General features: G+C 36.3%; 1 protein-coding gene across 3 annotated transcripts in view; it reads right to left on the bottom strand.

Moving 5' to 3' along the window:
- LOC127515735 (inactive ubiquitin carboxyl-terminal hydrolase 53) overlaps positions 1-17,689 on the bottom strand; it is a 60,923-nt gene that overhangs the window by 3,608 nt on the left and 39,626 nt on the right. For all 3 annotated transcript variants that reach the window (XM_051899700.1, XM_051899701.1, XM_051899702.1), the window contains exons 14-16: positions 10,451-11,147; positions 9,195-9,262; positions 11-62 (exon numbers count right to left, since the gene is read on the bottom strand). In XM_051899700.1, the coding sequence (XP_051755660.1) occupies positions 11-62; positions 9,195-9,262; positions 10,451-11,147 (817 nt within the window). The remainder of the gene's footprint in view (positions 1-10; positions 63-9,194; positions 9,263-10,450; positions 11,148-17,689) is intronic.

The raw sequence follows: 17,689 nt of genomic DNA, 5'->3' as shown, positions 1-17,689 counted from the left end.
AATAACTTACCTTGGAATAACAGGACTCGTGGAACGATCATGTGCTTTCTTTTGGTGGTCACCTATAACAAATTAGTAAAAACATTTATGTTTTATGTATAGTTACATGCATTCTTTAATGTGTAGTTATTATTTTTAAAATATACATCTCAAATATTTGTGCACTGAAAAATAGTGTGAAAGACAGAATATGTCCACACAGACTGAGGCTGAATTTTGGCCGATATGTCACTGTCGGCGAGTCCTAGCTGTAAAATTCACACTGCAGACATGTTATGTAAGGGTCAGGCTGGGGCTATTGTGTGGGTTCAGTGAGGATGTGTCTCAGTGGGGCATCTGGCGGGCAGTGCTCAGCGGGGACAAGTCCAAAGAGAAGGGGCCCAGGCTGGGCCATCCGGTTCAAACCAGCTTCTCCGTGTGCGCCATTGGCTGGTTAACAATGAGCTCAAGGGGTAAACGCGATCATAAAAGTGCTCATGCCATGCCAAGTGGTCACTGAGTCAGAGAGCTTGGATTCTAAGGAGAAAACAGCAAAGCTTTCAATGTGTTGCTGTAGTGACCGCACCTTTAAATAGCTGTCAGGGGGACTGTGGGACATATGACCACACAGCTGCATGCTGGGAACACATTCACAAGCAACGGTGCACAAAATAACAGTAAGATTGTCAGGGAAGACAGCACCACTTTGCAAAAACCTCAAAACAACAGTGCAGTTTTCCTAGGAATGATAGAATAGCTAATTAACTAAAGATTTCAGGAAATCAAAAATGAAGAGACCATCTATAATGCTAGTGCACAAAGTTGTAAAAGAGTTTTGTCGGGAGTTTGACAGGCGATCTAACCAATCATAATGCCGAATCAGTCAGGGGAGTTAGTAGATTAACATCAGTGGATTTGAACTTGAAAAATGGTGTGTACTGACGTCTTTCCATGGTGGAAACAACATTCCTTATGATGTTCATTCATGTTTATTTGATGCTTTAAATGAACTAGTAGGAAGAGATGATCAATTCACGAGCCGCCTGAGCTGAGGCGCTACAGCGATCTGTCACGACACATTAAAGAGCCACAAAATGGTATTTATTGTTTAAATTTCTTTAAAAATTACAAAATTTGAGACTTTGTTTCATATCAAAAGTAACCTGCTCTGTCTTGTCTGTTGACGCGTTGTCAGTGTCCTCTTTGCTCCGAGATGTATTTTTCACTGCGTGAGAACATGATGTGTGGCGTGAGAGCGGCATGGCTTGTGGAACGTAGCAACAGTATTTAAAGGGGGCGGGTCTTTGTGAACGGTCAGTTAAATTGTATGCATATATATACACAACTCACTGGTCACTTTATTAGGCACACCTGTTCAACTGCTCGTTAACGCAAATATCTAATCACATGGCAGCAACTCAATTCATGTAGGTACGTAGACATGGTCAAAACAATCTGCTGAAGTTCAAACTGAGCATCAGAATAAGGAAAAAAGGTGATTTAAGTGACTTTGAATGTTAGTGCCAGACGGGCTGGTCTGAGTATTTCAGAAACTGCTGATTTACTTGGATTTTCATGACTGGCACAACCATCTCTAGGGTTTACAGAGAATGGTCCGAAAAAGAGAAGATATCTAGTGGATCATGGATCCATCCTGCTTTGTATCAACAGTTCAGGCTGAGGAAAAATCTCTGAGAAATGTATCCAGAACCTTATTGAATCTATGCCATAAAGAATTAAGGCAGTTCTGAAGCAAAAGGGGTACTGGCAAGGAGTACTTAATAAAGTGGCTGGTGAGTGTATATAAAGAAAATAAGAGTGAAAATGAAACACTAGAGGGCGCTAAAGATAAACACTTCACATTACTGGGTAGACAAGTCCATCATAAGGATTTCAGATTTGTTTAGCTGTGAAAGTTCAGTGAGTTATACTTTTATTGCTTTAACATCATATTAATATAATTTTCAAAAATATAAAAAATACAGACTGAAGCTGAACTACACCAATACTAATAATGCAAACTTTTAATATAAAGCATACATCATAAAAAACAGAAAACAACAGACAAGAAAATTGGCAAATGAACTCTTTAATTAGTCCTACACTTCCTTTTCTTCATGGGATTGCCGGTTCGTCTTTGAATCTGAGCACAGTGGTTGCCCTGATCTCAAGCCCCCTGAGACTCACTCAGCCAGCAGTGACTGACTGTGTGTGTGTGTGTGTGCGTGCGTGCGTGCGTGCGTGTGTGCGTGTGTGTGTGTGTGTGAAATATATCAGCACACATTGCCTTTCCCTCCTTCTGTTATTTTTTTCCCCCAGCGCATTAACAACTAAATCCCTTTGGCTAGCATGCAATTATGAGAGGATTGGACTTTAGACCCCATTTTCTGGTTTTTCAAGCCTGTCGTGTTTAAGCTGCTAAGCCTCATGAGAAGAACCTTCATTTGATGGCCATGAATTGCAATGTTGGAGCTGATAAAAAAATAAATAAAATACTGCTGTCCAAAAGAAACCACCACCTAATATGCCACACACACTCATATGATATGCCACTCACCTAATATGATATTCTGGACCCTAGATATGACCAACAATGCAAGTTTAGGGGATTTTCTCCCTCTGTTTAATCTTCCACCAAGCAAAAATTGTAAATCCAATTGCTTAGAAAAAAACAGCATCTCTTTTCAAGAAGCCGCATGATTTGAGATATTATCATTCATGTCTGCAAACAGTGTGGGATGATTATTTATGATAAAAAGTATTTAGTGTTTAAATTCCAAACTCAAAGTATGAGTGATTCTTGCCATAATAAACACCACTAATAAAATATCATTTTTACAATACTTTATCCCAGCTTTATTTCAATTACCAAAAACAAACATTTTAATTGTTTAGTAACACTTTACATTTTTAACAATTACTCATTGTTAAAAATGTTTTAACTCCTATTCATTCAGTTAATATTCATGTTCCTTAAAGCCCTAAACAACGCATCCTGACACATGGGGGAATTAGCTCATAGACAGCCATCACATGTGTGATGACTAGTTTCAGAAGTTGAGGTAGAGCTCAGATCTGACTGACAGGTTAGGAGTGGTGTTAAACTCGACCCATACGTCAACACTCAATGTTTGAGCCAACATGAGATCACTGCCAGCTCAGCAGCCAAGCGACACACACCTGTTCTCTATAGTTGAGTAATTCAGGCCCAAAAAAAATCAGCAGCAAAATCTGATGGACTAGGGCTTAGCTGGAACATACGGTTAGCTTTGGAGATCACAATTAAACAGTGTGTGACAACGTATTACCAGTGTTGGGTGTAATGCATTACTAAGTAATTAATTACTTTAATTGAATTACATTCCTTTGAAAAAGTAAAGTAAGGGATTACTCTTAATGTTTATGTAATTTAATTAGTTACTTCTGATGTAATTACATTAAATACTGTATAGACAATTCTATATTAAAAAAATAGTGAATTTAACATCAACATTTAATGTTTAATGTTAAAATGTATGTTTTTGAATACTTTGGTCAAAATTTGGTCAATAATTTATGCAATTTTATATTATTTATTTGAAAGAATTAAAAGAGCAGTTTCATGTTTATCCTTGTATTGTTCATCTGGTCGAGGTTGATATGGGATTTAGAAAGTAATTAGTAATAAGTAATCCAATACTTTTTAGAGAGTAATTAGTACAGTAATCTAGTTACTCTGTTGAAGATGTAATTAGTAGCTAGTAATTAATTACTTTTTTAGAGTAACTTACCCAACACTGCGTATTAAAGCTAAATGAATCTAGTAAAGTAATACTTGCAAATATAAATATGTATAGATATGAATCACATTAGACAAGACCAAACTGGATCTGTCGAGCTGCCAAAAATATTTACTGATGTCTAAGAATAAATATTTTCCACAGTGCAACAAGATCTCTCTTAAATGCTACTTAGACAACATCTCTTTATGGTTGTAAATGTGCCATACAGGAAATGCCATGCTATAAACTCTCTACTATATTCATACTTTAACAATTACTGGGCCAAACAACAAAGTAAATGGACTGGGCCATTCTCAAAATAACAAATCGTCCTGTCTTCATTAAGTTTTAAGGATTAGGCTCATTTAGTTTACATGCAACAACACATCAAAAACTAGATTTGCATTGCTGAAGGCAGCAAAATAACAGATACAGTCAAACCAAAATTAAATCAGACACCTTGAACATTTCATTCATTAAAACAGTTTATTCACTATAGTTTAAAAAAAATGGTAATAAAATTCGACAAGATCTCAGAGTTAAACTGTGTCAGAAAAAAAAAAAAATCTTAATTATGTCAGATAACACTTAAGCAAAAACATGGTCAGGTCAAAGTGTCAGAATAATTTTTGGTTCCAAATTTTTATCAATTTTACTGGTAGTCCACTGTATGAAGAATTTTTGGGTATAATATTTCACTTTACTTTACTTTGCCATCCTCACTTACATGAATGAACTATAGTGTCCTGCACCCACTAGTAAAAATATATTAAAAAAATGTCAGAATAATTTTTGGTTTGACTGTATATATATATATATTATATATATATATAATACATAAAAAAATGACTGCAGATGGAGAACAGCGAGTCTCTGTAAAACCATAGAAAGCAAACAGCAGCAGATAGTCCTGACAGGAAGATCAACTGTCAGGGATTCGTCTGTTCAACACACTGAACTATCAGCAACTCCCGCTGGTCTGACCTTTAAAAGCATCTTATGTGATACAAAGCGCACACGGCACACAGAAAACGGAGTACAGCACTGATACTGAACAAGAGAACTACAGAGACAATGAGACAGTTGCCATTTAGTAGCAAGAGAAAGCACATCCTGCCAACAGTCCTTAAAAAAACCCTCTGCAGTGAACGTCTGATCAAACAAGGCCAATGTTCAACTGCACTGTTTACTAAAGCTTGAGTTGTTAACATGGGATTTGACATTTCCTTCCTTAGCAATATGAACAGGAAGAGCGGCCAAAAAAAAATTCTCTCGACATGTTAGTCACACTTGAATTGAATTGCTTTGGATAAAATGTCATTCCAAGCAGCATCTTCAAACAAATGATTTTTGCAATTACTTTTACCTATCTGGTGTAAAGGTAATTTTTAGTGGAAGTAACTCAGTTCTCTTTAAGTTTAGACAGGTGTCATGTAGTTCATCACACTATGGACATTTGACTACTAGAAAGTGTCCAAATACCAGTTGTCTTAATTTTGAACAGTATATCTATTCATGTATAATTAAAAACTAACTTGTGTGTTAAATGTTTAGCTAGGTGCTGCCATTTAATACAATGACATTCAAACATATTTATTTTTTAAAATTTAAATGTTTTATTAAAATGATTATTAAAAACTATCAATTAATATACAAGTTAAAGTGCTCCTATTATGCTTTTTTGAATATTACCTTTAATGCAGTGTGTAATATAGCTGTTTGTGAAGGTAAAAGGTCTGCAAAGTTTTAAAAAATAAAAGCGCATGACAAATAAAGTTATTGTCTCCTAAAAGAAAAAAAATCGATTCTGAACTGCCAAAACGAGTCGTCAGCAATTCCAGTCTCACTTCCTGTTACATACCTACGTAACAATGTAACAAATTTGCATAATGCCAGCCTATGGTCTTCATTGGCTGCCCGCGAACAACTTCTACTTTGACCCGCCCTCAAACGCTGTACTTTTAAATGAGGCCTGGAAGAGTTTGTTGCGTGTTGTTGACATGTCTAGAAGACGCTGTTTTCTGTGAAAGCAAATCCACTTTGCATGTATGTCAAAAGAATGAGGACTTGCACTGAAATTGATATGGAAAAACCAACACCATTGTTACTGTTCGTATCATTGTGTATAAAGTGGCAAGGAAGTTTCCGGATCTGAAATTCAGATATGGTAACGGGTGTTTGGTTTCGGACACGCGCTGTAAGCAGTCGACCAATCATAACAGACTGGGCCATCTGACCAATTAGAGCACAGTAGGCTCATGGAAAGGAGAGGTTTAGAGAGTTGTTAATTTTTTTGAGTTATGACAACTTTGAGTGAATTTACGTTCCACCAACAAGCTACACTGAGTTAGAGGAACTTAATAATTTGTAGCATAAACAAATTTTTAAGTTGATTACTCCAAAAAATTAAGTCGCTCCAACTACCAGAGTTGTAGCCCTGGAACCAATTAATCTTATCTATTTCAGTCCAAATCAACAGCTGTCATATACATGTTAAACAAGTTATGATAGCATGTGCTATTTAATGAACAAGTAAGATATTACTTGTCACTGGCATTAGCGCAGTCATTGCTTATTGAGTCAATGTAGTGTTTACCTTCATGTATCTACTCTTCAGCACAATGGTAACCACAAAAACTTCAACATTACAGAAACTCTTTTAAATGTCAAACATAACTGCAAAAAACAATAACAGATCTTTCCCTTCACTAAAACAAATAATTTAACACTTAATTTCAACATTTATTCTCCTTATCCAGTCCTATGCAAAGCATGCTGGGAACTAGAAATCCACTGCCTAATTTATCTAAGTTATCACGACAGTTTCATTAGGTTACTACAACCTACTTTTTAAAAAAAAGCCAATTAACGCAGTAATTTGAGTTTAAATTACAGACAATATTAAGTTGATGTAATGATCAACAGAACTCAATAAAATAATGTTTGCAACTTAAAAGGTTTAATTAAAACAATAAATTAGTTGTGGTAACAGGTCCCCTGAAGTACTTTGTAGTGTGTTTGTAGGAGACATCCAAAACAAAATTAGGAACCTTTAAAATAGCATATTTGGGGCAACTTTAATATTAATTTATTATTGTAATAGTAGTCACTATTTTTTTTAAATTTATCTTATTATTTCTCTTTGATTTTCAAATTGATTTCTGCTCTATTGGCTACTGGAATCAGGCCAGTTTGAAAGGCAACACACACTCAGCACATTTGAACCAATTCCAAGCTGACATTTGGAAAGGACTGTCAATACACTGTTAAAATGCAACTGGATATAAAATGTGATGCAATATTGCAGCTAAAAAAAAAAAAAAAAAAATTATATCATATCTGAATTGTATTACTGTTTAAATGATACCGCCATCTGGGCTTGAAGAAAGCAAGGCAGACAGCAGAAGAAAAAGAACAACCTAAAAAAATCCTAAAAATTATAACCATCTTGTATCACTCACTGTCTAAGCCCCCCAACTCATTTAACGTCAAAAGAATGCACAGCAATTATTTCCCACGGCAGCGAACACTTCAACGATAGCGTCGCAGTGAAAACACCCTTAAAGGCGAGCGAGAGGACAGCCCGAGAGCTGTCCTTTCTGCTTCACTTCTTCAGCCCATAAAGCTTCCATAAACCATGTACAGCTGGGGTAAATAGACCCCCACCCCAGCCATCACAACACACTCACACATACAAAAACAGCTCCCAGCGCTGACAACCAGGACAAATGATTCGTCCCCAAACACGACCCCATGTGCACCCTTCACTTCACCAGTTCATCTGGAATGAGAGTGCTGATAACAGCCGCGACGGGTCGTCTGAGGTGCGCACTGGCATAAATACATATTTATATATTATTAAAGTATTTATTAAAATTTTGAATAAGCTTTTATTTATATTTTCAGTTATTTTAATTTTAGTTTTAGTAATTTTATGTGCTTTTCTCATTTTTATTAATTATTTTTTAAATATTTCTATTTAACTTTAATTTATTTTTATTTTAAAATTTTTCATTTAATATTTATATTTTAGTTAATGTTTGTTTCAATGAATGAATGGTTTTGAATAGTTTTAGTTAACAATAATGACACTGGTTTTCAAAAGCACCCTACCGGTACAGTTGAGGCTCGGACTCTTTTATTTTGATTTCTTCACTTCAAAAATAGTGATTCTTAGTTAGTAAACATATAATTGTCTGCTCTTATCATTACTTCTGTGTTAAGCTGACTGGTAGCTGTTGTTTAACACTCTGAGTGGGGGTTTAATTGACCCCCAGCCTATGTGGTGAGATCTGTCAAAGGGTAAGAGGTTGACAAAATACACACCGTGCACCCGTTTTCCAACACTATGGCTAATATTTGAAACATGCTAACACCAAACATATTTATGCAACATGAATACTGAAGATATTAAAGGGTTAGTTCACCCAAAAACGAAAATTCAATCATTATTTACTCACCCTCATGTCGTTCCACACCCGTAAGACCTTTGTTCATCTTCAGAACACAAATTAAGATATTTTGATAAAATCCAATGGCTCAGTGAGGCCTGCATTGCCAGCAAGATAGTTTCTTTTTTCAGTGCCCAGAAAGGTACTAAAACATATTTAAAACAGTTCATGTGACTACAGTGGTTCAACCTTAATATTATAAAGCGACGAGAATATTTTGTGTGTGCCAAAAAAACAAAATAACGACTTTATTCAATAATATCTAGTGATGGGCGATTTCAAAACATTGTTTCATGAAGCTTCGAAGCTTTACGAATCTTTTGTTTCGAATCAATGGTTCAGAGCGCCAAAATCACGTGATTTCAGTAAACGAGGATTTGTTACGTCATAAGTGTTTTGAAATTTGAATGGTTCACGTGACTTTGGCAGTTTAACACACGCTCCGAACCACTGATTCGAAACAAAAGATTCATAAAGCTTCATGAAGCAGTGTTTTGAAATCGCCCTTCACTAGATATTGTTGAATAAAGTCATTTTTTTTTTTTTTTGGTGCACAAAAAGTATTCTCATCGCTTTATAATATTAAGGTTGAACCACTGTAGTCACATGAACTGTTTTAAATATGTCTTTAGTAGCTTTCTGGGCACTGAAAAAGGAAATTATCTTGCTGGCAATGCAGGCCTCAGGGAGCCATCGTATTTTATCAAAAATATCTTAATTTGTGTTTCGAAGATCTTACGGGTGTGGAACGACATGAGGGTGAGTAATAAATTACATTATTTTCATTTTTGGGTGAACTAACCCTTTAAAATAAAAGCTAACTCAAAACATTAATAAATAGTATAAAAAGGATACTAAAATAACACTGATCCACATCAGAGGTTCCATTAAGGTTAACGTGCTGCCTTAGAAGACAGCTGCCTATATAGGCAGTAAGCAGCGAGGCAGCTTACTAGATTTGAAAAGGCAATTTCTGATGACACTTAACTCAGAAGCCTCTTACCGTAGAAGATGGACGAATGTGAGATCTCAGCCTTTGAATCCTCATACCTCCTTTGGTAGTTTGGTTCCCTAAAAATACACAATGCATTGAACTCAGTAATGTTCTAAAAGCAAAGCTGTATTTGGCTTAAGGGGTGGTTAGATTTTGTGCTCCATTCACTCTAATTTCAAACATATATATGTGAGAGAACGAGTACATTCAAATCTTAGTCTTTCACTGCATCATTTAAAGTTCACATTTGGTCAGCTTGAAATATTGATACATTTGTAAAATGAAAAGAAGTTCTAAAGAGGATCTAAATGCCTAAACTTGGCTAAAATCAAACATGGACAAAACTCTGGGTGCTGTCACATCATCCTGTTATAAGTTCAATGCAAACTTCAAGTACATACTTAAACTATTAAACTTAAATTTCAGTTAGGAAGAACAGCTGCATGAAGCAGTCATCTAGTGTGACTGGCCCTTTAGTCAGTCTACATTAGTTCTTCCCAAGCCTAACCTTTTTAAGACATTAAACAATGACGTAAACACCTCCACCTAACATTACTGCAACATGGTGTACTCTGATTCACAATGACAACAGGATATGCGCAGCTACACAAGAATTTGATACCTTATCTGACAAAGAAAAACATTCAAACGGTACTGAAAAAGTATTCTTTGCTGACACAGCTTGAACACAACACTGTTCATAGGCACATCTTGCACGTTGTTTACTCAGTTTAAAAAGAATGCTATATAACAAACAAACAAATAATTATTATATACACTACTGTCCAAATATTTGGAATCGGTAAGATTTTTTACAAATGTTTTTTTCTTTCTTTCAAAAATACAGTAAAAAGAGTAATACTGTGAACATTTTTGATGGATAGAAAGTTAAAAAGAAAAGCATTTATTTGAAATAGAAATCTTTTATAATATTATCAATGTCTTTACTGTCATTACTAATTAAATTAATGAGTCCTTGCTGAATAAAAATATTAGAAAAAAAAGATCCCAAACTTTTGAACAGTAGTGTATATCCAAAATTTATAAAAAAAAAAAAATATATATAATAATAATAATAATAATTGAACCCAGCGGATCTCCTTTCTGTGGCCTAAAACAACTGCATGAAATCTCCCTAACTAGTATTGAATTCATATTGATTCTTCCCCTGTAAACACATATGTCACCATTTATCATCCAATGTGTCTTACATAAATGCAAATGTCTTGATGCTCTTCCTGATTGAGGATTACTTTAGTTCTTACCTGGAGAGGTTTGGTTCGGGTATGGATTGCATTTCTTTGTTGCTCAAGTTCTCCACCACAGGAGAGTCCAGATTGGCTGAGCTACTGCTGAGACGATCACTGCTTTCATATCCAGATTCAGTTCGCTGGATTTTCCAGTTATCAATCCGAATGTTGAGGTTGCTGACGATTGTTTTAACCCTGTCCTGCTCTGGAGGTCCACGACCCTCCGATTCTAACGAGCTCCTGCTGCCCATGTCCTGTCTCTGCTCATCCTCATAAATCGTCATTAAACTCTTGGGTTTGCGTTCTTCACGTCGGCTCCATGCCAACTCTTCGCTCTCCTGATTAAAGGTCTGTCTGCGAGAGTTGTGGGAGTTTTGATTATTATCGCTGTTTAGTACACTGTCGACATTAAGTGCCTCTCTCATCGGCCTCCAAGCCCGATTGGCTCGGCTGCGAGAGCCCTGACTGCTGTCCGTATCGTAGCCGTTGCCGACATCCAACCTTCGAGGGCGATTCTCTCCAGGGGGATAAAGCGGGACACGAGGCTGAGGTTGAGAGCGTGGTTCGTGGTTGAAGTGAGTGGTCGTAACAGGCCAGCGGTCCGCTTTCGTCGGACCTCTGCCCTGGCTGCTGTACAGCCGTGACTCTAGATGCTTGAAGCCATTCTCAGGAGGCGATAGTGAGCGGGCGTGAGGCTTCTCAGGCGCTGAGTCTGGGGATGAGACGCATAGTTACAAACAGCTTGATTCTGGGAAAATTTACCCTACGTGTCAACTGGCACTGAAGAAACTCGCAGTGTGGTTGTCTTCACTGGGGTCTAATATTTATTGTATAATACACAGTTAATAGAGCTATCAGATGGGTCATGACATTTCGCTATTTTTTTATTTTTATTTATTTGGATCTATTAAAGGGTTAGTCCACCCCAAAATTAAAATTCTGTCATTAATTACCCTAATGTCGCTCCAAACCCAGCATTTTGTCATCAAAAATATCTTAATTTGTGTTCCAAAGAAGAACAAAAGTCTTACGGGTGTGGAACAACATGAGGGTGAGTAATAAATTACAGAAATTTGATTTTAGGGTGAACTAACGCTTTAACATATTCATAAGTACAAAAAAAAAAAAAATCAATTAATACATATGACGACTTGATTACACTTCTGCTAATGAGAGGAATGTTTAAAATTACTTAATTATTTTAAAAATTAAAATAAGTTTTGCCTCTGTCAGGGTGATGCAGTATCACATTGAAGAAAAACATTTTATTTTCGCATACTCTTATATTATTACGTCTTTAAAAAAAAGAAAGTATTTTGTCAGTGCTGATAGCCTCATGGGCAGCGCCGCCATATAACGCCGATGCGCTTCGAGTGACCCGAGTTCGAGTTCTGGCTCGCAGTCCTTTCCTGATCCGGTCCCCTCCTCTCTCTCTCCCACTTCGCTTCCTGTATACATACTGTCCTATCACAATAAAAGGCGAAAACGGCAAAAAAAAAAAAAAAAAAAAATTAAAAAAATTATATATATATATATATATATAATTTGACCTTTCTGACAAGACAATGTTAGTTCAGGTTGTTAAATTTTGTAATAATATTTGTGAATCAATAATTAATGATATTTGATTTAATATTAATATATTTGAAATGTATGTAAAAACTTCTATTTTAAAACTGAAAAATATACACTTCAGTTTTTCAAGAAATAATTAATTCTAAACTGTTCAGCACTTAAGAGTTGTCAATCTTTTTAATGACCAAACTGTACACTAAAAAATGCTTTGAAATTGGGTTGAAAAAGGAAAAACCCAGCGATTGGGTTAAATGTTTGCCCATCCTGCTGGGTAGTTTTGTTTAACTCAACTATTGTTTAAAAATTACTGTATTTCTTGCTTAAAATGAACACAAAATATGTTGTAAATTAACATTTATTAATATGAATAATAATTAAACAAACATTTATTAAATTCTTTATTAATGTTCACCTTTTGATTATTATTGTTGCCTCTAGCAATTATGTGTCTGTTTTTAAATTTCCAACCTATTTTGGGCTCATTTTAAGCCAGCCATATAGAAATTTTTAACAATAGTTGGGTTAAATAAAACTGTTAAATAAAAACATGCTGGGCAAACATTTAACCCAACCACTGGGTTTGTCTATTTTCTACCCAACTTGGTTTGTTTTTAACCCAGCATTTTTGAGAGTGTATATAAACTGTATATAGCTTTCCAAACAGGACTGATAAATGCATTTTGCCACTGTGTGAATATAGGCCTGGTTCACTCTCAAATTTGCTGCGTTATTAAATTGTTCATTTACATTACACAAACAATTCACAGATGCTCCTTCCAATCTACTGTCCAGAATCATCCATCTCCGACATATGCGGGGTTGCACTAATAGCCTGGATGACCTTTTTTCTTGTGAAGGTGGAAGAGTGACTCTCTTTGGGCAGAACAGTGTTGATATTGGCACTGTTAAATAGGCTGGCATAGAAATTCTGCGGCAGTGCAAATCCATACTGCTGTGGTGCCATTCCACATTGCCAAGTCCCTATATCGTTACGCAGTATGAGCTTTAAAAAACAGCATTATCTCATTAGATATTAATGCAACTTTGACTTGTGGTAGTCATTAACACTGAAAATGCTAATTATCTGGCATAATGAATTGTCAAACAGCCTACGCACTTAACTTTCTACAAGATGAAGGCAGTCTGGTCAGAGATCTACACGCTGAAGGCTAAAAAGCCATTAGTAAGCCATATACATACTTAAAAAGGGTAAAGCAAAGTCAAGCAGCTTGGCTTGCAAACCACAATTTTACTGCTTATGAGCAATAAAAGGAGATGGTAATGTTGGTCACATGACATGCACAATATGGTGAGCCAGTTTCACTGCACATGAGGAAATGACTTTGTGATACCCATAACCTTATGTCTATATGGCCCAGTTATGTGCACTGTCCAATGTGCCAAGCTATAAAAAAAAAAAAAAAAGTGTGCTTAATTGTATTGAATGTGCAACTGTAATGTACTTCAAATCTTAAAACTAAATTTGCTTACACTTTATTTTTAGGTGTCCTTGTTACAGTGTAACTATATATTTAAATACGAAGTAATAATAAATATTAGGATTATGGTTGGCCTAATGGTTAGAGAGTTGGACTTATAGCCCAAAGGTCAAGGGTTTGAGTCTCAGTACTGGCATGAAATGTATGTGGGGGGAGTGAATGGCTCCCCGGGCGCTAGAGTTGTCAAAAGTACTGACTTTGGTACCAATCGGTACTGAAATTTAAAAAATTTGACGCTTTGAGTGCTGTTGAGTGGATTCGTAAAAACACCTCTGATTGGCCATTGTGTTCTCGTGCTCATCGGATCACGGGAGCGTTTGAAATCTGTGTAAGCGCTCAGTGAAGAGCATCATTGATGACTCTTTACAACGTTTTTGAAGCGTTGATCATTGAAGCCAATTACAGACATATCCGATGAGCGCGTGGACACAATGGCCAATCAGAGGGGTTTACAAATCCGCTCAACAGCGCCACATTTTTAAAATTTCATTACCGACGTGGTACCGAAGTCAGTACTTTTGACAACTCTAACGGGTGCCGCAGCAAAAATGCAACAAATGCAAAAAAAAATTGTTCATGGTGTGTGTTTGTGTGTGTTCACTACTCACTGCTGTGTGTGCAGTTGGATGGGTAAAATGCACACTATACTTGGCTACATGTCACGTCACTTCACCAATTTACTATTATTACTACATTAAGTTCATGTAACATATGTAACAAGGACACTAAAATAAAGTTATTGTATGTTTAAAAAAAACTACTTACAGACAATATAACATTATTAAAATAAAAGGTAACTTAATTGTACTTAATGACAGTAAACTTTAATGACCGTTTCTTAACACACTTAATACACTTTTAAAAAGTGCACTTTGTAATAATGTCAAATTAAAAGTTTTGCTTTAAAGTACAGGTGCTGGTCATATAATTAGAATATCATCAAAAAGTTGATTTATTTCACTAATTCCATTCAAAAAGTGAAACTTGTATATTATATTCATTCACTACACACAGACTGATATATTTCAAATGTTTATTTCTTTTAATTTTGATTATTATAACTGACAACTAAGGAAAATCCCAAATTCAGTATCTCAGAAAATTAGAATATTACTTAAGACCAATACAAAGAAAGGATTTTTAGAAATCCTGGCCAACTGAAAAGTATGAACATGAAAAGTATGAGCATGTACAGCACTCAATACTTAGTTGGGGCTCCATTTGCCTGAATTACTGCAGCAATGCGGCGTGGCATGGAGTCGATCAGTCTGTGGCACTGCTCAGGTGTTATAAGAGCCCAGGTTGCTCTGATAGTGGCCTTCAGCTCTTTTGCATTGTTGGGTCTGGCATATCGCATCTTCCTCTTCACAATACCCCATAGATTTTCTATGGGGTTAAGATCAGGCGAGTTTGCTGGCCAATTAAGAACAGGGATACCATGGTCCTTAAACCAGGTACTGGTAGCTTTGGCACTGTGTGCAGGTGCCAAGTCCTGTTGGAAAATGAAATCTGCATCTCCATAAAGTTGGTCAGCAGCAGGGAGCATGAAGTGCTCTAAAACTTCCTGGTATACGGCTGCGTTGACCTTGGACCTCAGAAAACACAGTGGACCAACACCAGCAGATGACATGGCACCCCAAACCATCACTGACTGTGGAAACTTTACACTGGACCTCAAGCAACGTGGATTGTGTGCCTCTCCTCTCTTCCTCCAGACTCTGGGACCCTGATTTCCAAAGGAAATGCAAAATTTACTTTCATCAGAGAACATAACTTTGGACCACTCAGCAGCAGTCCAGTTCTTTTTGTCTTTAGACCAGGCGAGACGCTTCTGACGCTGTCTGTTGTTCAAGAGTGGCTTGACACAAGGAATGCGACAGCTGAAACCCATGTCTTGCATATGTCTGTGCGTAGTGGTTCTTGAAGCACTGACTCCAGCTGCAGTCCACTCTTTGTGAATCTCCCCCACATTTTTGAATGGGTTGTGTTTCACAATCCTCTCCAGGGTGCGGTTATCCCTATTGCTCGTACACTTTTTTCTACCACATCTTTTCCTTCCCTTCGTCTCTCTATTAATGTGCTTGGACACAGAGCTCTGTGAGCAGCCAGCCTCTTTTGCAATGACCTTTTGTGTCTTGCCCTCCTTGTGCAAGGTGTAAATGGTCGTCTTTTGGACAGCAGTCTTCCCCATGATTGTGTAGCCTACAGAACTAGACTGAGAGACCATTTAAAGGCCTTTGCAGGTGTTTTGAGTTAATTAGCTGATTAGAGTGTGGCACCAGGTGTCTTCAATATTGAACCTTTTCACAATATTCAAATTTTCTGAGATACCGAATTTGGGATTTTCCTTAGTTGTCAGTTATAATCATCAAAATTAAAAGAAATAAACATTTGAAATATATCAGTCTGTGTGTAATGAATGAATATAATATACAAGTTTCACTTTTGAATGGAATTAGTGAAATAAATCAACTTTTTGATGATATTCTAATTATATGACCAGCACCTGTACATTTCAAATCATGTTTTAATCTTTTGTCGCATTTTAAAGTACACTAATTTTGATGTGTTGACAAACATACTAAAGCACATGTAAAGTACTTGATTATAATTTGAACTGTAGTGTTGTTTTTTAAAAGTTAACATTTGAAATTAACTGATTGCAACTTCATTACAAATGTGTAATTACAAATATATTCAAATACATGTAATACAAGTTTCAACAGAAATTACAATGAAGTTTATTTTAGTTATGCTTGGCAACACATTAACCACATAAGATACTAGAATCATGAAATTACATATAAAATGTACTTAAGTCCTAATTAAGAGAGTCAAAAAAAGCACTCTCAAGTTCAACTAACTGCATCTAATATAAACTAGAATATATATTTCACTTAATTGTAAATAACATGCAATTAAGTGTCCAAAAACATTATATTCAGTTCACACTTAAGAATATTTTTGTAAGTGCTAAAGTTTACTTTTTCACAAGGGATTACTTTTGAAGGAATAGCTGACCAAAAATAAAAACTCACACTTATGTTCAAAACCCGTATGGCTTGTTTTCTTCTGTAGGACACAAAAGAACAAATGTCGAAGAATGTACTAGTCACTCTTTTCCATGTAATGAAGGCAAAAGAAGACTGATAATTTTACGGAGCTCGACAGCTCAAGCTCCTATTCACTTTTATTATATGGACAAGAGAAGCCGAAACATTATACAAAATTCCTTCTTTTTGTATTCCACATAAAAAGCAAGACATACGAGTTTGGAAAGACATGAGGGTGAGTAAATGATTTTTATTTCTGCCTGAATTATTCTTTTGAGCTCATACTTGTCTTTGAAGCACACGCAGTCCCTCAGACAAACGTCCTTACTTTTCAGCAAGCAATCTTTTCTAAAACAGATGACTTGATCTGATGGACATGTTGTTTCATTAGAAAGGCTCCAGCAAAGCCTTTATGGCCCTTTGAGTGAGTCTCATTGACCTCATCCAGCATTAGTGTGGTTATGCAAGTGGAGCTTCTGTGCGGGTGATGCAGTGTGGTGTGCACAATCTGATCCCTTCAGCAAATTTGACACAATGTGTCGATACAGTCATTATTGGTTTGAAATTGGACTCAATGATTATAAAAACTATGTGGAAACTAGGTAGTGGAGGTGGAATTGCATTGCATGATGATATGTGAAATGTCCTGAGACATGATTTGGCATACAGAATCGAACATTTTATGTAACACCCAGAAATTGTGTTAGGTGGACATACAGTTGCTGTCAATTATCTGGTTTATTTTACTGACTATGGCAGGACTGATTAAAACAAAATGAAAATACTACATTACTATCTACTGAATTCTCCATTTAGAGGTGCATAACAATAATCAAAATATCACTGCATCACCCAGTATGACCCATTATTAATTTGAGCTGAAAAAAGAGCTGGTCGCTCAGCACAAGCTAGACTGAGGAACTGTTAGAGATTACAATACCCAGCGTGAGGATGGAGCACACGTCAGAGGTAATCTGTGTTTTTAACACTTCTCGCTGACCCCGGGTTACATAAGGACCAGCAGAGCACTGTGAGCTAGTTTATTCCACTCCAAAGCTCTGCTAAAAGCTCCGAGTGCAACTACCACACATCTGTGCTTCTCTAAGGAGGACTGAGAAGATTTTTTA

Source organism: Ctenopharyngodon idella, chromosome 7 (genome assembly GCF_019924925.1).
Source record: "Ctenopharyngodon idella isolate HZGC_01 chromosome 7, HZGC01, whole genome shotgun sequence".
In the NCBI taxonomy this organism is placed as follows: Eukaryota; Metazoa; Chordata; class Actinopteri; order Cypriniformes; family Xenocyprididae; genus Ctenopharyngodon; species Ctenopharyngodon idella.
Note: the sequence above shows the minus strand (reverse complement) of the source record. Positions and strands in the feature narration are given on the sequence as shown.